The sequence below is a fragment of the Sitodiplosis mosellana genome, unplaced genomic scaffold (genome assembly GCF_009176505.1).
Source record: "Sitodiplosis mosellana isolate CC-2019 unplaced genomic scaffold, AAFC_SMos_1.0 Smas_scaffold_6226, whole genome shotgun sequence".
Taxonomy (NCBI): domain Eukaryota; kingdom Metazoa; phylum Arthropoda; class Insecta; order Diptera; family Cecidomyiidae; genus Sitodiplosis; species Sitodiplosis mosellana.
Window position 1 is genome coordinate 13,590,311 of NW_022601467.1, and position 21,198 is coordinate 13,611,508.

General features: G+C 36.0%; 1 protein-coding gene across 2 annotated transcripts in view; it reads right to left on the bottom strand.

Annotated features, from left to right (window-relative positions):
* Nucleotides 1–757: 757 nt before the first annotated feature.
* LOC129578032 (uncharacterized) overlaps nt 758–21,198 on the bottom strand; it is a 65,239-nt gene continuing 44,798 nt past the window's right edge. For both annotated transcript variants that reach the window (XM_055466072.1, XM_055466073.1), the window contains 5 exons: nt 17,568–17,624; nt 17,431–17,476; nt 2,487–2,509; nt 1,544–1,943; nt 758–1,385 (listed from right to left, as the gene is read on the bottom strand). In XM_055466072.1, the coding sequence (XP_055322047.1) occupies nt 1,196–1,385; nt 1,544–1,943; nt 2,487–2,509; nt 17,431–17,476; nt 17,568–17,624 (716 nt within the window). In that variant the 3' untranslated portion in view covers nt 758–1,195. The remainder of the gene's footprint in view (nt 1,386–1,543; nt 1,944–2,486; nt 2,510–17,430; nt 17,477–17,567; nt 17,625–21,198) is intronic.

A 21,198-nucleotide genomic window follows, 5' to 3' on the forward strand; every position in this document is an offset into this window, starting at 1 on the left:
TTGTCTTCTATATATAAGTCTTTGTATGAGTGTGACTAATGATTTGAAATTGATTTTGGTATTTAGAAGCGGTTGGCTCTTTCGTTTACCAATAATAATCGCTTCGCGAGCGATTGTAATGCCAAGCTACAATCTGTCAAGCTCTAACCAAGATCAAATAAATCATTGTCATAACGATGGAATGACAGCAAATGATTTATATATAAATCTATGGAATTAAGAGGAAAAAAAAGATCGGCTTTATTTCGACAATAAATTGCATATTGATTGTTCGTGTATGTACGACTGTACTACGTTCAATTAATTCATTTTCATTTAATTGGGTTAATAAATTAAATAGATTCTCTGTTTTGTCGCATGGCATTTAATTTGGAATTCTTCTTTTTGTTTTGCCGTCGTCAGCATATTTATATTATTCGTTGTGTTGTTTATTGACGCCATTTATTTCGATCGCATCAAAGGAGCAGCATAAAATGATGAACGTGTGTATTGTATGGCTTTTTTTTTCTTCTTCTTCTATATAAAATACATCTTTTTCTCCGACATTTCGAAAATATATATATTTGATTTCTGTATGCTTTTTTTCCCTCATTTTCATTAAACGGTTGTGTTTTCAGTTCATATTTTTTTTTGTTCAGTTTGTTTCTAAGCTCGATTTTTATCTAAAAATGTTCGATGTTTTGCCATTTGATGTGTTCGATTCGTATTGAATTGGATGATCATTTTGTTTCTTATTTTCGTGTTTGTGTGTGAACCGTTTTTTTTTTCTTCGGAAAATAATTGTATTTTATTGGATTTTACAAGATCATTGATCTTGATCGTTTTATGTTCCATGCTACGCTAACTTGTTGAACATTATCACATTTTTACTTCTTTTTTTTCTTCGTTTATTTTTTAACGCTTTAACTTATTGGTGTCTATTTGCTTATTTTATAAATTATCTAAAGTAAGTAAGCTCGTCGATTAAATTCATTAGAATTGAACGAAGAATTCGAGTACATATATTGTTTTTATCGTCGTAGTCATCGTTGTTGTCATTGTTTTGTTTGTTTTTGTTTCCAATCTAAAAGAGTTTTTGTGTGTTTGTTTATGTATGAAAAGAATCTATGTGTAAACGTGTGTTGGGGGGGGGGGGGGGACTGTGTTACAGAAATATTGCATCGCACCATTGTCATCTTGGGGGAGTCACTGGCACTTATACGTAATCCGATGGTACACTTGATTCGTTGATTGCAGCCAATCGTGGTGGTCGTCGTCCATTTGAATTTGTATCGGAGCAATCCCAATTTGGCATGGGAGCGGAGAGATGTGTCATTCCTATGGTATTACCTACCACTTCGTAGCAGGCGATAGAGCCGACATTATTTCCCGTCGTCGATAGATCACTATAAAAAAAAGTAAACACGTCAATTATGCATTAGATCTAGTAATAAAAACGGAACCGAGTTAGAGATGGGTTTTCATCAAATATGAACTTTCTTTTATTGTTCTTCACCAATTTTTATATGTTTTTTTTTTTCTCAAAGCAATTGCTCTCACTCACCTATAGTATGCTGAACTAGGCGCCGATGAAACGATTGGCATATCATGTTCGCCTTCGAATTGACTATAAGCGGTATTTTGGTATGATGGATTGCCGGAACGAATGGATTCACGATCTAGTTCAGCGTATAATGCCTCATCGGTTGGTTCGGGACTGTATGCATCGTCCATCATGTGGGTATAGTGATTTTCGACCGGTGAACCAGATGAAGCGCCCATCTGATCGATTGGACTGGACGATGGTCGTCGTGTACTCAACCACGTCCAAACACCGGAATTACTGTTCACATGTGAACCCGGCCGTATGTTATCTACTGTTTGCTTAATTGTTATATTTCGTGCTGCGTCCGCTGACATATTGGAACGATTAACGCGGCTCCACCAGGGCAATTTGCGTGAACCTGCTCAATTTTCCCAATTACACCGAGCCACACGAAAAGATGAAGAAGAAGAAAAAGAAGAAAAAAAACAAACAAAACAAAATGAGACATTTTTCTCTTTCTCTCCGACAGAAACAGAATCAAAGCAATTCATTGTGTTGCAGTAAAATGCAAAATTATACGCAACTTCGCCATCTCTCGATTATGTATTATTGGAAACGATGTGTAGAACCGTGAAATGCGGATCAATTAAAAATTTAAATTATCTTCCATATTTTATTTAAGCTGTCGTTTTTTTCTTCAATGCTGCATGCAATGAACACCACTTATTCGAATGGTTATGGGAATTATTTTCGAAACGAACCATTGACAATTCGTTCATCAGATGGACGTTTGTTCCAGTTAGTTCGTTTTCTCAATTTTTTTTTGTATTCTGTGGCTTTTGCGCCGAGACAAATTTTGCTTTTTACCAACTATGAAAATCGCTTTTTTTCCACGCGCGTAAAATAGATGCAAAGTCGAACAAATCCGTCACAAATTTCTTTCACATTCTTCAAAACTTACCGTTTGTGTTTGGGCTGTTTATTCTGGAAAGAAACAAAAAGAAACCAGAGATTAGAAACCGTAAACAATCATTAGTCAGCAATAACATGTTTTTTTTTGTTAAACTCTTCTGTTGGATTTATTCGTAAAATTGGCCACTTATTTCATCGATATGTGAAGGCTTGTTAAAAGAGCGCACGCAATAACAACGAAGCAAAAAGGGGATTTTTGAAAATTTGCCAACTTGTAAATACCATAATATTGCAACGGATCGAGTAATGTTTCTGTTTGTTTTTGTTTTTTTGTTTTGCGAGGAGAATATTCGAAATTTTTTGACGAAATTTGAATGTCATTGAATGTCAGTAGATAAATTACAAAAATTTATTCGGACAGTTATGGCTATTTAAATGTTTGCAATCACCGTGCAAACAGTCGCCGTTCATATCGACAACGCATTTATGTCCCCCGAAACAAGAAAATCTAATTTGAATTAAAATCCAATTGATCGTTGAATGCAAAAGAAAACAAACAAACGGAGAAAAAAGAATCAATGACCAAACGGGCTCGCGCGCGTCTTGATGAATATTTTACATTCGGCAAAAAAAAGAAGGAGAGAAAAAAAAGCATCGGATGCACCAGCCACTTGCAAGTTGCAACCTTGCCAAACGGCAATTGAGGTAGAACGATTTACAAATAAATTCACAACCATAACAATAAATTTAGTTTTTCTTGGTGTGCTCTGGTCCTTTTACTTGCGTTTGTTATTCTTATTCTTATATTATTCTCGTGCTTTTTTTTCTACCATCCAATTTGTCCGGCTGTTTGTTGTTGGGTTTGTTCCTCTCAGTTGCATCACATGCGAGATTTGCATTATTACCCCGGTTCATTGGTCCTTTGGTTTTTTTTTGCATGCAATGAGTAAATGCGCACGCGTGTGCAGAACAAACAGAAAAAATAAGAAGAAGAAGAAGCATTCCAAGAATGTCACAAAACGCATACAAAAATCTTATTAAAAATGTCATTTCATTGTCATTTTAATAGCCGTTACGAGATTTTCGCTGGCTTTTAGTTTTAATTTTGTTTTTTCCTCTCATTACTTCGCCGGTATGTTTCTCTTCTCTCTTTTTTTTCGTCAACTTTCTTAGCTTCGATCTTCGCAGCTATCTACATTTACATAATTATTGTCACTGTTCGATTTCTCTTCTTTCGATGCAGCAAACGAAAAAAAAATTAATGTGCAAAGAAAGGAAAAAAAAAATTAGCAGAAAAAAATAAATAAATGAACGCAATGCAAATGAATGAAAAACCGGGAGAAAATAAAAACCATTAAATTATTAGCGTTTCAAACTCCCACAGTCGATCGATGCAAACAATGGCCAGGATTACACACGAGAGAAGAATCAATTTTTTGCACTCTCTTCGGAGCGACAGCAAAAAAAAAAGAATTCGTTTCGTTCATTCGAATCGTTGATGCGATGGGGAAAACTGTTTTGAAATCAATGGTAATGTATAGTAACGGCTTGATGGACGAGAAAGAGCTGAATAGATAAATTCTTCTCTATCTCTCTCTTTGTTCAACTCATTGGCTCATAGGCATTTGCAATGATAACGGACTCAAGTGTGTGCGGTTCCAAATTTAGTGCGAGACTTAAGAACAGTTTTCGCATCGATGGCGCATATAATATTGTGCGTTCGACGTTTCCATTTGAATAACTTGCAAACGAACGGTCACTCGGTGCCATTAATATTTTCAATGTGTTTGTTCATTTCTTCTTTCAACACCGAACCAAATTCCACCGAATTCTCTCTCTCGCTCGCTCGCTCGCTCACACTCTTGCCAATATCAAACCACGTCGAGAGCTCAATGTGTCCCATTGCATCTCTTCCCGCTTTATTTGCGCACCGCTTCATATGGGTATTATATTTAATTTGCCATTGTTGTGTTAATAAGTTAGATAAATCCTTCATCGGCTTATCTTAACGGCAATTTTAATTGATGCACTTGCGTATGAGAAGAACAAGCAGCATTAAAAACAACAGGTTCTTCGGCCAATACAACTTAAATGCACTTGTGAGGGCCCACATACATCCATATGGAGTGTGTATGAATGTGTTGGCAATGAATTTGGATAGGGAGAGAGAGAGAGAGTGAGGCAACGAGCAAAAATAAGCAACACCAACATAAAACACCCGAGATGATTAGGTCAAATGAAGCTATTCTTGCCTCATTTTATCGGTTTGAATGTGTAAAATGGTTTGCATCGAATCAGACGTCCAAGTGCGTGAGCAAATGCATGACTTATGAATAAGATGAAACAAACATACACAGCAATGGGAAAGCAAAACACTAAAGGAAGAGAAAAAAAAAACTGAAAGAAAATACTTGTGCTGACTGAACAAAAGGAAGAAGAAAAAAACATTGAGATTCTTGGTGTTTCTGCCAGCTCAAATCAGTCAACAGAAAAATTAAAGAACTGGAGAAAAGTGAGAAGACACTTCGTTGCATCATCATCATCATTATCATCATCATCAGCATCGTTGGTGTGTGCGATGGCAGCCAGTGAGACGGACACAGAGAGACAGAGTCAATCAGTTGCTCGTTGTGAATATCCATGCTGTGTGTGCGTGTGTGCCGCTGTCGCCATAAAGTATTGTATGCACATCGAAAATGACTTTTATTTATATGACATTTTATTTCCTAAGTTGCTATTAAAGAAATATTTATAGTGTTGCGATGAATCGCATTGCTTCGCGAACTGGCTAAAATGTTGGCGCGATGCAACGTTTCCACCTCTTTTTCATTGCAGCTTCTTCTCCCGTTGCCTCGTCATCGTTTTCATTTCGTTCGGTTTCGGTGCGTTCTCGGAAATATTTGTAGTTTTGTTTACTTTTAGTGGATTGGTACATTTAGCACGCATTTTTGTTTTGTTCTGTTCTTGCGTCATTTGAACATGTACTGAAAAAGGCTTCATAATAATTACAATTGATGCACAACACTATCTAAATAAGAATTGTGTGCGCATCTTTAGATCTGCTGCTTAGAGGTGCTGTTAATTCCATATTAAAAGCCATGAAAAATAGACATTCTCGCCGCTGAATCATCTGACCATTTAGCATGAGTTTACTGTTTTGTTCACCGGATGAATCATACTACATTGATTGTCCACGACCACCAGAATAAACAAACCGTCCGGTAGATCCAATTTCAATTTGTTTCTCTTTTTTTGCTCGTATCATTTGTAAATTTCGATGACAATGCAGCCGTAATTTGCACATTTTTTCGTTGAATTCAATACTTTCGCAAAATGATGCCAAACATAAACAGAAGCGAGCTACCGACATTCCTTCTGTGTTTATCACACTTTAATACCATTCAAATTCATTTACAATTGGATTTTCCATCGAAACGGCGTATATTTCATCGAATTTTGGCACGGCTCTTGGCCGTAAACAATCTCATTTAAATTACATAATTTGATGATGATGACGATTGACTTGTCGATCGTGAATCACTCGTAGCCGAATTGATTAGGCTCGCAACTTTTTCTACTGTGACATCATAATTTAGCGCTCATAAACAAGATTATATTGCTCTCACAAGCTCGCGGTTGCAGTAATCGCAGTGATCGTGAAAGAGAGGCGAGTTGTAATTGAAGTTGCCACGGGGCAATGCGTTCATAAAACGATTGAGAGCTGCATCAATGATAAGGATTCAATCGGCACATCGAGTATGTATGCAATAAAGCGAATGCAGCGCTACAATTTGTTAAAAGACAATCATTCTATTTTGAAAAGGATATAATCAAAATTCTTTACTTCGCCTTGGTACGATCGAACTTAGAATTTGCGAGCGTTATACTACTGTGTCCAAAAAGTAAGGTGACATTGCATTTAAAATTTAGCGCGCTAGGGAATTTGAAAAAATCCTTTTATTTTTAGGTTGGTAGGACTGTCTTTGACATCCCTGCCAAATTACACGTCAAAATATTCATTAGTGTTTGAGATACGCTTCGTTTTGTGGACTGCTAAAAGTGAATTTCTCGTTTTTTGCGATGTCGAAATTTGTTGATCAAAGAATTTGCATTAAATTTTGTTTGCGGAATCAATTTTCTGCTGCGGATTCGTTGAGGATGGTGCAGAAAGCCTTTGGTGATGAGGCTATGTCGAAAAAAAAATGTTTACAAGTGGTATAGTGAGTTCCAAGCAGGCCGTGAATGTGTCGAAGACGAAGAGCGTGTCGGGCGACCATCAACCTCAACCGACGAAGCTCACGTCCAAAAAATTAAAGATTTGGTGTTGGAAAACCGTCGATTAACGATTAGAGACCTTGCTGATGATATTGGCATATCGAGAGGCTCAGTCAATACCATTTTGAAGGATGTTTTGGGCCTCAAACGTGTCAAATCTCGACTGGTACCGAAATCATTGAATTTTTTGGAAAAAAGGTGTCGAGTTGACGTGTGTGAAACAATGCTTTCTGACTACATTGACAAGACGAAATGCATGATCACTGGAGACGAGACTTGGATCTATGCTTATGACCCGGAAACAACCGACCAATCGAGCGAATATCGTGCCAAAGGTGAGCCGAGACCAAAAAAACCGCGCCAAAGTCGCTCAAAAATCAAGGTCATGTTGACTGTTTTCTTCGATTATCGGGGTGTTGTGCATTATGAGTTCCTTCCCCCGGGTCAAACAGTCAACAAGGAATATTATTTGAGTGTTATGCGTCGTTTGCGTAACGCTATCCGCCAAAAGAGGCCGGAATTGTGGAAAGACAACTCTTGGTTTTTGCACCATGATAATGCATCGTCTCACAATGCGATCATTCTTCGTGAACATTTCGCCAAAAACTCGACTCATATCGTTCCACAACCACCGTATTCACCTGATTTGGCACCGTGCGACTTCTGGCTGTTCAACAAGCTCAAAAGACCGCTCCGGGGACACCGTTTTGAGACGATAGAGCAGATTGAAGCCGCAGCGAAGACGGAGCTGAGGGCCATCCCTGAAGTCGACTTTTTCAACTGTTTCGAAGATTGGAAAATCCGTTGGCATAAGTGCATTGTATCGGGAGGGGATTACTTTGAAGGCGATGAAATTGATTTGGAAGAATAAATAAAGAATTTTCAAAATAAATGCAATGTCACCTTACTTTTTGGACACAGTAGTATGGTCGCCACACGAGAGCTGCGTCTAAGGCAAACTACATGCTACTAGCGCCACACTGAAATACATTTGATTTGCATTGTACACGTAAGCGGTGGGAGTTCGAACTATCTTATTACAACAACAAATTACACAGGTGGGCGCATCTCTCGTCGCCACATTATATCACTCACAAAAAGTTCGTGGAACGTACACAAAAACAAATTGTCATGCTCCTAAACGGTGATCTTCGGAGACAGCGAGAAGAAAATAATTACATATGTACTCTCTCCGTACGGAGAGAACACCGACAGATGTATTGCCCTAGATCTTCAAACTTTAGTACGTAGGAGAGTCAACGCGTCGGTGCACTTCGTCCACTCAATCATTAGTGGAAAGTACAATGCACCGACCCTGCGCTCCAAACAACACTGAAACAGAGGAATACCCGTGTGAAAAAATAGTAACTGAGCAGTCAGTTAACTAATTTGGGACAAAAATGACTTACTTTGATTGACATTTCAGTGCAAAGTGTAGTGTAAGTCTATCATAGTTAACTGAAATCCTTTGAAGTTACAAGTCAATCTAAGTTGCTTCATTTGGGACCAAGTGATTTTCTTAGAACAAAAATATAAATTCAATCAACTAAAGTCAACTGAAGTTATAGTCAGTCAGTCATTTCTTTTTCACACGGGTAAGAACGACCCGGAATCCGGAATGAGTTTATACGCCTTAAAGTGTGTCGTACAGATCACTCAACTGCTTCACCATTTAACAATGCATGCCGCATATTCAATTGTGCGGCTATATTTGTTGACCCATCGTTACCGCACTTTCAATTCAAAGATAAACTGCTTAAACTACCTGATGCAGCATTTGGACATTGGACTCAATTAAAAACGAATCATTAAAGTGAATAAAAGATAGGAAACTAGTGAATTAGGGAATTTATACGAGTTATATTTAAATTGAATTTTTTATCTTGTTCAGAATATTTGTACAAATTTGAAATTTGAATTTATATATATATTCATTTTATTTATTTATTTGTATATCTACCTACCAATGACCTACCTAAGACTTTGTCTAAGACTAAAAGCGCTAAAAGACACGGGATCAATTTGTCTGAATTCAACTATTTTGAACGATTTTTCCATTGTTTCTTCTAATTCCATAAGTTTTTGCTAATTTTTTAGTTTTTTCTTCCACACATTTAGTATTACCAATGCATTCCTTACGGAGATTTTTGTTTTGTTTATTTATTGTTGTTTGTAAACACATCTGCCTATCTTTTTGCATTGTCTCTGGGTATTTCTTATGGACATATACTATGTACAGTGCAATGCGTTGATATAGACAGACTTGTTAACAAATAACGGTAAATAAACAAAACAACCTCCATAAGAAAATGTATTGGCAATGCTAAATGTATGGATCAAAAAAGTTTCAGTCTCTCTAATTTCTGCTAATTTTGCTATTTTTGAACGAAATATCACTATTTTTTTAATCGTGTCTGTCCCCTAACGCTAAATTTAAACTAAAACTAAAACAAAGAACCTAAAAAATTAACTAAAAAACCTTGAAACATAAAAATCTATCTACCTATTCTCTGCAAATGTACTAACCCAAATTGTATGAACCTAAGACAGCCAGCATTTGGCAGTGAATAAATTGAATTGAATTGAATTGAAGGCAATTGCACTCGAGCCAACAAAATCTATTACCGCTGATAAACTTCATCAAAACTTGTCTAATTAAATAAACTGAATTTCGAATAATTTCTTTCGCATAGCACATTGCAGCCGTGCAAAGCATGAGTCATTTTATTTTCTTTTCATTTCAGCTGATACTTTTTGTGTTGTGGAATTTTTCTCAAACGAACAAATTGACTGCGGTATACAATTTACATACAGTCGGACCATGTTAAGCCAAGTGGATTTTCTCATATGAACCGACGTAAAGATTAAAGACATTTGAAGAGACAGAGCGAAAAAAGTAGCCTTTCAATAGTTAGATATATGTGTTTGCGATGCAATTCCAACATAACAACTCCACACTTAATTGACTCATTGGGCAATAAGTTTGCGATGAAAATAAAACTTCAGCACAAAAGTTATGTGTATTCATTATGAATCAATTGAATGTCCCACTTATTCACTTCCTCGCACAGACTCTATCGCTAACTAACTGCCAGCTCAGCACAAACACATGCATACACACACACACACACACACACACCGATTGCCAACTGCAATCGTGCCAAATAATTGATTCATCAAAGTAAGCGAATCATATTATTGATAGCAACGTTTGAAATTATAAAGACCGTTGTAAATTAAAAATATTGTTGAATAAATAAATGAAAGAAATAAAGGAAAACACATCCACAACGAGTAATTGAAGATAACATCAAGAAAAGTATCTTTTAGAATTTCTTGTTGTTGATGTGTTTTCCTTTATTTTATTTTTTTCATTCAATTATCTTTTTTTTATTTATTTATTCAACCAATTTTACAATATTTTTATTTTACAACATTCTTACATCTTTACAATGATTGCAATGAATTTAAAGAAACCAAACATTATCATTAGGAAAATCAAACGAATAATAGTGGAATAATCTTGTATGTTATAAATCACATCTAGAAAAATATACGCCGCAATAAAGTCGCTGAATGTACCAAACCGATTGAGAATCGATGCGCCCGTGAACCAATGTCTTCCTTCTGGCCCTATTTGCTGTTCTTCTGCTTGTAGAATCATCCAATAGTCACCGATGAGACCAAATCGACGAAGTATGTGATGTGCCAATAGAAGAAAGCGTGTACAGCAAACGGTGAGGACCGCTTTGTACAAGACGAAGTCTCTGACCAATGCCACGACAAACATACACGACAATATTAAATGGAGAATCTGTCACCTTGACATGTGGTAATATAGCGGTTTACCCGATGTCGAGGGGAATTTAACCTCAAACTGGATGAATTTCTACATAAATATATGGCGGAGAGAGCGTGACAGATTCTCCATTTAATATGACAGTGTAAGTGCGATGTCAGCTTCATAACAGAACGTGTAATATCCCTTTGTTGGGTCGGTTAATGTGTGTCGGCTACCTGATCGAAAATACGGTCATACACTGATCGCAATATGCGTAGTAATGCATCCCATATAAGTATGGCCTCAACATATTTAAAACAAACCCGTAGGATTGCTATGATTGCTTTCATTTTCGCATAGCTCATATTGCCTATCCAAACGATCTAAAATAGTGAATACTAATTCTGAATTGTATTTTTTTTTTAGCAAGATTATGCTTTGTCTCGAGTGGATTTTGTTCAAGAAATTGTTTTGCACTTGCAATTGCAAAATGCTATTCTCATCGTAAGATGAGATTAATTCATTTCATCATCGAGCAAATGGTATGTGTCAGTGCCGTCTTAGCCTGGAAGCGAATGAAGCAGCCGCTTCAGGGCCCCGAGATTTCAGAGGCCCCGAGCTGCTGAAAAGGCTCTTGAAATATTATGAGAAAATCTTATCAGAAGAAAATTAAAAAAATACCCAAAAAATACAAAAATTCTCAAATTTATTTCCATCTTCGTGGTCTGTTTGCTGTCTATTAAACAGATGATGCGCGTGACGACGACGCCGTGGAAATGGCTTTGGCCCTATAGCGTCAATAAAATCATCAATTATTTCATCGAAGTCCAAATTATTCAAAATTTTACATTCAATCGATAAAAATGCGAATGCATTGAGTTTTTCTCCGCCCATAGTGCTAATTTGAATTCAATCGAAATTGGCGCAACATTCAAAATATTGAATTTTGTGCTATTGAGAAAAAAATTAGGGCCCCGGAAAAATTTTGCGTCAGGGCCCCCGAAAGTGCTAAGACGGCACTGGTATGTGTTATATGTACATTATTATGTAATGTTCAAATCTCAGGTCGTTAATTTTTTTTTAACCAAAATATTAAAAAAAAAATTGATATCAATGGGATTTGAACCCTGGGTAGTTGGATAGCTTACAACCTTTCTACTAAGATATTCTGCAGATATGATAATTACATACACTAAGAGATGACTGATCGCATGCCCAGTAGAGTCGTTTTCTCCTGTATGCGTTTACACGCACGTATATATATACAGGCTTTGTTATGCGCTAAATCCATCACGCTGAATAAATTCATACGATAGATTTATGCGATAAATGTGATGCGCTCGCTTTGCGGTGAACGAAGTCTGTTGCTCTTCACTTGTTCACGCATGAACGTTCATGCTTTGCAGTGAACGCATCGCTAAGCGGTAGTGAAGAGCAACAGACCTCGTTCACTGTAAAGCGAGCACATCACATTTATTGCATAAATCTATCGCATGAATTTATTCAGCGTGATGGATTTAGCGCATAACAAAGCCTGTATATATATAACCTGGACAAGAGAAATGGTAAATTTTAAATTAAAGAGAAAAGAACTCTGTATCAACTCATAGTCTTCATACAGTATTGCGATTGCTATTCGCACTTCCCGAAGCAAAAATAACATTAGCATATACAATAAAATTTAATGATTCGAATTCTTCATGTATTGAATAGTAAGAGTATATTTTCAAATTCATTGGTCTGTTTTTTTAGTCAACATTTGATTTTCCAAATAAGTTATATTCAGTAATCGGTATGAAAACCGCCTAGTCGCGTCAAGTAAAGCCGTTTTATGAGTATGCTGTTTACAACGGATCAAACAGAGACATTCGTTTGTGTATGATAATATCATGATTGATATTCAGAGACTAGATAACAGTTTTCTTTGTTTCGGGAAGTGCGAATATCAATCACAACATTGTATGAATACCACCAATTGTTACAGAATTCGCTACTCTTTTGATTGATACCTAACATTTTTTCTCTTCCAGATTTGAAAAACTAAAATTCTTGTGAAAAAAAATTCTTGTAATTGCTCATGTTACAAGTGCTCAACATGTCTGGCGCACGTAAATTCAGTTGCGGTGCGGCCATAGTAACATCTGCATGCACTTCATTACTTTGGCGTTAATGGCATTTCTACTAATTGTTAACAGTCTGTCCCGAATTTCCTAATAAGCCTAATATTTTCAAAACCATTAGCCAGAAAGTGTACATGAAAACCACAGTCCATCACTTGTGTTCAATCTTTGTTCATGGTGACAACACAGTAGTTGAGTAGGACATCAAAACAACATAGTTGAATAAAAAGTAAAACCGCCGATATTCAGTCAGAAAGAAAAAACCGAGACGAACATTTCATCAGTCAAGAGACATTTGCGTAAGATCAGTGAATATTCTCTAAAATGGATAAAAAAATTCGATATTTTATCCTTCTGTGGATAAGGCAGCATGTTTGGATCATGCGATTCGCATATGTGTTTTATATTTTGTGGGGATTAAATAAAGCGATTTCTCATAGAAAATGGGATGAGCTAACTTCAACTATATACTCAAGCATCACGATCACTTTCATGTGTTTTCAGTCCATTGAATTATGCCTTATGAAACTAGCATTCATCCCTTGCTGCCTTGAGTGTTTCAAAACAGAATCGAGCAATGGCCAAAACGTAAAATGTTCTTGCATATGCTGTAACCTGGACAACGACCATGATCTATTATCTATATCAAATGTGGGTCTTCAAATTAAAGTTTATCTGCAAAATTATGTTCGAAAAATTGGAGACGCGACGTTATTTGTTGAAATGATAAATATCAAAATTTTATCGAAATACAGTCATGGACTAAATTGAGCGTACGACTGCCAGAAAAATGTATCGCGGACTATTTCATGAACCTAATTTATTTTTTTCAATCAATTCTTTGCACTGTTTGTTGCGTAATTATGTGAACTAATAGTAACCGAGAGAATTTTGAATTTTTTTTTTGGATTTTGTGATTTTTATCGAAAAATGTAGATGAATGTCATTTTTGTGCTGGACAAAATTGAGCGTACGGTCCGTTTAATATTTGTTTAAATAGAGAAAATTCATGGAAATTGAAAAAGTGGGGATACAGTATGATGCACAAGCTCATGTTGCTTCGAAATGGTATATATGTTTTGCTCCACCGAACCGTTGTTTGGGAAATGGAGACGGTTAAACTTTTTTTTTATTTTTCACTTTTATCACCTTCAACACATATGAATATTTCTTGAACCAAGAATGATATTGAAGCATCTTAGCCGGCGTTTGAAAGCTTGAGGTTAGACCAACGAAATGCAATAATAACCAACCAAATATTTCAAGTACTTTAAAAGATACAGCCGTGAAAGTATGACAGCTGATGTCAAAATAGCGCCATTTATTTGACATTTGAGGTTATAACTCACAAATGGTAAATTATTTTGACATCTTGTCTCGATCAAATTTACTCTACTCATCAAGTGCTACAACTATGCTGAACATGTCAATCCCAAAAACTAACTCCCTTAAAAAATAAACGCTGAAGTACCACAATGTGGAGTCCATGTAGTATACTCTTATATGGATCATTTCGTATTAACGGATTTTTGGCTGACAAGATATATACCATGAAAAGGTATAAGGAAGAACTAATTTAAGTCAAATATCATTTTGGAACATAAAAACGAATTGTTTTTCACTGTAATTCATGAATAAAATATAAATTTCGTTTGTAATTTTCTTCGAAAATCAATAAATAAACAATTATCGAAAACTAAATAATCTTTTCATGATTAAATACACACGCCGATTGACAACTGCATTCGTGCCAAATAATTGATTCATTAAAGCATACAAATAGAGAAGTTCGCTTAATTAGGTTTTATATCTCAATACCATTTTTTTTTCATCTTTCGCAATGTATGTGTGTATATTTTGTGCTAATCGTCGCATAAAATAACATTTTTTTTTCGTTTTCCTTTCGCACAAATGGAGCGAATGGTGTGTTCGCACGACAGGTCTTCACTTAGCAGATACATATTTTCAAATAATTTTTCTAAACCATGAGTGGCCGGAGCTATTCAATGGCTTGGCAACTCTCATTGCAGAAAGACCATTTAATGCAAATTTCAACGGAAAACGATACAACGGAGCGAATGAGTGAAGTGAAGATAAAAAAAAACGCGCACACAGAAATATATGGTACATATAACGTTGAAAAATAGATAAATTATGTTAAATTGCAACAATCGTAACTTTTACGGCATTTCAGCATGTTTTCATCAACTCCGTATTTCTTAGCTTTTTTTCTGCTAATTTTTTTTTTGCTTCTCCTTTAATAATAATGCAGCAGCAGCGCAACTGTATTGAGAGATTGTAACATTTATGTTTGGTTTGGAATTGATCAGAAAAAGTGTTTGTGCATCGACAGCAAGGCAAGAGAAGAAAAAAAAACATTCAATAAATAGAAAAAACAGAAAAATGACGATCGAAAAATGTGTTGTTTAATAAACGTTTGCAGTTTGATTATGTAATAAAAAGCGATTTGGAGCTCATGTTGTCTAGAGCAAGCGACTGAGCGCCCGCGACTCAATTTGGCAAACAGTTCGAAACCGAAGCAAGTGAATAATATGTTTCAAAACTGCAACTGAAGCGTGAATATGAATGCACTTTTTTTTTCTCGGTACAATGTGAATGTGAAATTAGTTAAATGTATATATTAAGGCCCTTGAGGCATCAGACTATACTTGTGGAATAGAGCATAAGCATGACACTCTTTAAATGAGTCATCTTTTGTAATAGAAAGGAAACGCGAGAAACTCCCGAGGCAAAGTCATTTGTTTTTACATGGGAAATACACGGGTTTATGCAATGAAATATCCTCAAGTCAACGTCAGAAAAAAAAACCAAAAAAAAAACGAAAAACTTAATAACAACAACTCGAGAAATATTCCGATCGATACACACGAAAAACTAAACGAATCCAGAATCAAAACAAAATCGACACTCGGCATAACAACAACAACCAGGCAATGCACATATATTTGGTTTGAAACGCCAATGCATTCGAGTGCCATGCGCGCACGACATTCAATGTGCATTGAGAGGTTTACTTTTAATTTTCATGTTCCATTTCGTGTGCATGTCATGGGCCTCTCTTCGACGTCTGTGTGTCCCGCAAAAGCGAATGAAAAATAAAATTGAATGCATATGTCAGGCAGCCCATCGATCTGGTCTCGCTCGTTTCGTTTCGTTCGTTCCTTTTCAAACGAACATTGTATGTAAATATGCCACAAATATCGCATTCGCCATCAAAATGTGACAATTTTAAATGTTTTATTTGCATGAATTAATGTCAATGATGTATAACCATGGTTGCTCATGTTCGACACAAATTTCGAGATTTTTCATTCTCAAAACAGATGATGCCAATCACATTGCAAAGCCGAACAACAATCGATCGAACATGCACGGTGTCATCTTGACATTTTTTTCCCCTTTTTTTGCTTTTCTCTACCACGCTAATATTCTATTGATCGGATTTTGTTTGTTGAATGGGCATCACGGCTAGTAAATTCGGAAATTTAAATCGGCAAATTATGGGCCTCATTTGCACACATCAGTTAGCTTTTCGTCAACTACGGGAGAAAAAAAATGTCTAATTAAGTTGTGACAGAAACGCTAATTCGTGAATTTTATTCACAAAAAAAAAGTTGGTCGTCGCCGACAAACGATTATCATAATAATTTACACGGCTTACGGCGATCAGTGTAAAAATCTCTCCAAAGAGACGTAATCTCTGGTATTAACTGTCATGTACAACTGACGATGTTGACGACGACATTAGCCAATCAGTTACTTCTTCTTTTTTCTCATTCGCAGAATCAGCCCAAATACTTTGGAATAAATTAAGACAGCCGAACTGAAGTATATATCATTAGTCGATCTTTTTTTGGGTATCATAATTTTTTTTTTCATTCTGTTCATTTTTCTGGCTAGATTACTATCAAAGAACATACAGAAAATACAAAATAGTGATCACGCGCCAAAAAGTGTTGACACAAAGTCTTTATTCGAATGATCATCTTGATCTCATCTTATCTTCCACTGAATCACATTCTCAACACACATAACTTTAATCCATAACTGTACACGACTTAATAATTTTTGCATTTTCCATTGGCATTAATCGAATTGTAGCGTTTCAGTTATTTAAAATCCGATAAAATTGGTATTTATCGAATTGATGCGCTGTTCGGCCACAAAATAGAATCGCGTATTGAAATTGGTCGATGATGATAATAAAAAAAGAGAGCGACGATGTGATGTGATGCTTGAGAACAGGTGCGTGGGAATGAGTTTGGCGCTAGCCACACACAACACACACACACACACACTTTTTTTGTAGCAATTTCATTCGATTTCGTTTTGCGCAAAATAAATTACAAATTACCAAATTTGGTGCGGCATTAAGTTGGCATATAGGACAAGTTATGAGACAAATCCACCGGGAGGTTCGCTACTATTTCTAGCTTAATCAAGTAATTTACTGTCACTCGACCATCATTTAAGAAATTGTTGTTTATTGCAGAGCATTGGCATTCGCGACTTGAATCGAGTAAATTAAAAAAAAAAATCTGTATAAATTATGACTTTGGTTGTTGCTTGAAGCGCTGCCCAATTAAGCGCAGCAACACTAAACCAACATACAACTCGATTGGATTTGTGTTGTTAGCATTTAATAGTGGTCAATTCAAAGCAGTTCGTGTCGATTTCGATTAATTCAAATGCCAAGAAATAGTCGAGTCAACAATTAATACGTGACTTAATCTATGTTCGTTTAATAAAGAAATAAAATATAATTTCAAAAACACACACAAAAAAACAACTCTTACCGCTTACACCTAAGGACTATAACCATGATGATAGCACCTAAAAGAGCTGAACGAAAGAAAATAAAATATATGTAAGAAATAACAACTTGCTGATAAAAAATTTCTGTTTATTTTTCTATCGAAAGGAATAACGTTACCTGAAATTATTGATACTATAATTAACGTAAAAGTCCATCCTAGTTCTCCCGCTGCTTCTGTAATGAAATTTTTTTTTTGACAGAAAAAAAACCAATGTTAGAAAATATCAAAAACGATGGATTTATCAAATATTGATCGTTGGTTTAACTATATGGAATGATGGATACATTGTTTTTGTGATTTTTTTTAATTGGAATTCAGTGATAAATTGAAGCTAATCAAGTTTGAGCATGACTGTCGAAAAAAAAGAACAACAATTATGTAGATAGCATATATACAAATCAAGCGAAGATACCGGGTCAAATGTTGAACCATAAGCAAAGCCATCAATGGACAGAGGGTGGTCTGTTTATCGAATACACAGTGAAATGTTGATCAAAATTTGTTGTTGTTGAAGTAGAATAAAAATGAAAGCCAACGTCAACCAGAACCTTTCTAAACGGTTTAATAATTGGATATTCAAACGGCGGTTGAATTCTTAATTTGGCTCGCTTCAAATAAAGTGTTTTCGGAACATAACAAAAATGACACGCAGAACAACATACAACGGGAAAAAAAAACCATCTGCATAATGTTAGCGCTATATTGGAAAATGTGTTCGCATTAGACTCTAATAAAGCGACTAATGATGAATTTGTGATAAAAAAAATGAATTTATAATTGAAATTAATTAAAATATAAATATTCAGCGGACACAGTCGTTAGCACGGTTTTATGAATAGCACGAACAATTTAATGGCAACAACTAAATCAGAGTTATGTATATATATATAAAATCGGTTCTTTTTTCTCTCATTTTCTTTGCATAACTATTTGAACAGCGGGAAGCAATTAGAGAGTTAAATGTTGAAACTATAGATCAGTGACAATGTGTTGATTGCAAGTTTGTCAACGCGGAATGGAGCCTTCGAAGACATCGTGTTTGAAAAATAACAACGAACACATTTTTTCGACTGTTTCTACATCATTTTCTTGTTTCGGTCAATGAATATTTTCCGATGCGAATGGAAAAGAGATTGCGCGCGCGTGAGCGAGAGAGAGGAAGAAGGTGAAATGAAATGATGGGAGAATGGAAGAAATGAGGATTGGAACATGTTGTGATTCTGACGACTCAATGGCAACAAACACGGTTTGTTTTTTGCCAAGCTGACATGGCCAAGAACGGAATTACTTATTTTACATTAATGCTTTTCATTGGAGCAGCGAATATCATCAGGCGAATGGTCGTCGAACGAAGGCAGGAAGAGATCGCCAAAAGCAGCCTCTTCGACAGCGACACAAACAATTCGTCTTGCCGAACATACACGCATAAAGAGGGAGAGAGAGAGAGAGAAAGAGACAGATAAATCCAAAATCGAACAATAACTGGACTCTTCCAGTATCAGATTAAATGGTGTAAAATCTATAGTCGAAAATGGATATAAAAGAATTTACAACAACGAACGAACGAAAAAAGAAGAAAAAATGGAAAAGAAACCGAAGAGAAATGGCAACGGTGGGAGCAAGAGAGATGTGACGGGGCCAGCGCATGAAGTGATCAGCACTAGAACTAAAAAATTGCCGGGTTTTAGTTTGCGATCCACATTTATTATGAAATTGCGCACAGCTTGTGCGGTAGACACGATTGGGTGCATAATTATTGATCTTGTAAATTGTGAACATTCGACTCGAACAATTCACATGAAATGGTGATACGATGCAACGGTCGTATGAGAACGGCCAAAGACCAAAAAGCCATTTCGGCAAGAAAGGAAGACGAACGAAAAAAGAAAATATATCGTTATCACACGATGCGCACTGTGCACACACACCACACATTTCATTTTGTTCACCTTTTTTTCGGTTTCACTGCGCTGCGCTGCCCCATGTATGCATATATATCTTTTTATCTTTTCTGTTTGATTTCAATTTTTACCATCCACTTCGTAATACTTTCCATAATTTACATTTAAAAATGAAAACGATGACACTCATCGCATTTCCTTTTATCTTGCTGCAACTTTCGAACGCCAATATTGGATTTTTCGTGTGAGCGCCACAACGCAACAGCCGTGTGGCAATTATCAGCGAAATCAAGAACCTATTGGAATTGAATCGAAAATGAAATCTGACGCAGATATGGGTTTTGTTTTTCGGTTATTCCTTTGTCTATGGATTAAAAAAAAAAAAAGAACAAAGTAACAGAGACAAATAAAAAGCAATTAAACAAAACATCACCAAATACGAATAACGAATGCATGTACAACATTTATCTTGAAAAGAAATCATATTAAGTAAAACATTTCGTTATTGATGAACGATAACAGGGCCAACACACACACCGCCGCCAAACCGACCATTTTTATTCAATCTACGAATTAAATATCTCCAGAGAATAACCGAATCGAAGCGAACGAAAATGAAATGCATTCTCTCAGAGCGAATAAATTTATTAGTATTTCTCTTTCTTTTCTCGTTCTCTATTGCATTTTTGTCGCAGTGAGTTACATATCCGTTATCATATTTTATTCATAAGTTGTTGCAATCATAACTGTTTTCTGTCTTCGTTGCCAGTTTCTCTCGGTGAGCAAAGCGAAGCGATGATTTTGGGCAATGTTGGAGACGCTTTGGTTTTGTTTTCACGTACAAATTCTACCGGGAAATGTTTCGATTCGGTGAGTTAATAAGGTTTTCTCACACACACACAAGCCCAGGCTGAATGTACGATTCATTTCGTGGTTTGTCGTTAGTTAAATAAGTTCTTTTGTTTTATTATTTCAAGCAGAAACTCATTGTGGCAAGCGATCAACAAATCGGTTTGCATTTCCATTCCCCCCCTCCCCTACACTCATTTGCATTATTCGATCTAACTTATCAAAAATTCGTTTGTCATGTGAACGAATAAATGGAACGGCGTACACGATCGCTTTGTTATTAATCTCAACTCTATCAAGATGCCGTTGGTAACTCGAAGAGAGGCTCGTTTTCTCAAATTTCAACAACAACAACATATCCGAGCGCATCATTATGGGCGCAAAACTTCAATTCGAATCGAATAAATGCGCTGCAGTTCAAACTGTTGTTTTTATTGACGTCTGACCGTTGTTTTTAATGCATGTGATCGAGTAGATCGTCCCGTTTTCATAACAATGGTCTCCAACGGGCAGTTTAAAAAAATGAGTCATTGTTTTATTTTTTTTTTCAAGCGAAAATAATGCGTGAATACCTTTGCACGCAGAAAAAAAAAACTGAGTGAGCGTACGTATTTTGCATTTGTTCCTGTAGAAGAAGAAAAAAACGCCAATGGATTTCAATGAGATAAAGAATGACGAAAAAAAGGTAAGAATTATTGTAAGTTTGGGTGGAACGAGCATGCGGAAAAGCGATGGTTATTCGTCAAAAAAGGAGCATATACGAAAGTTGAAAATGTCTCAAAGTAACACAGAAAAACGAGAGAAAAAAACGACTATCAATTTTTCGTATGCACATTTTTGCGATGTGTTTTCTTTTTTTTTCGTCTGTTTGTTATTTTATTGAAACAAATGTACATTTATAAGGGGTATGAGATGTGTGTTCTCCTCGAATTCGAATGTGGACACGAAACGAAACGAGAAAAAACGCGCGCGCGCACACACACAGAACGCACAAACA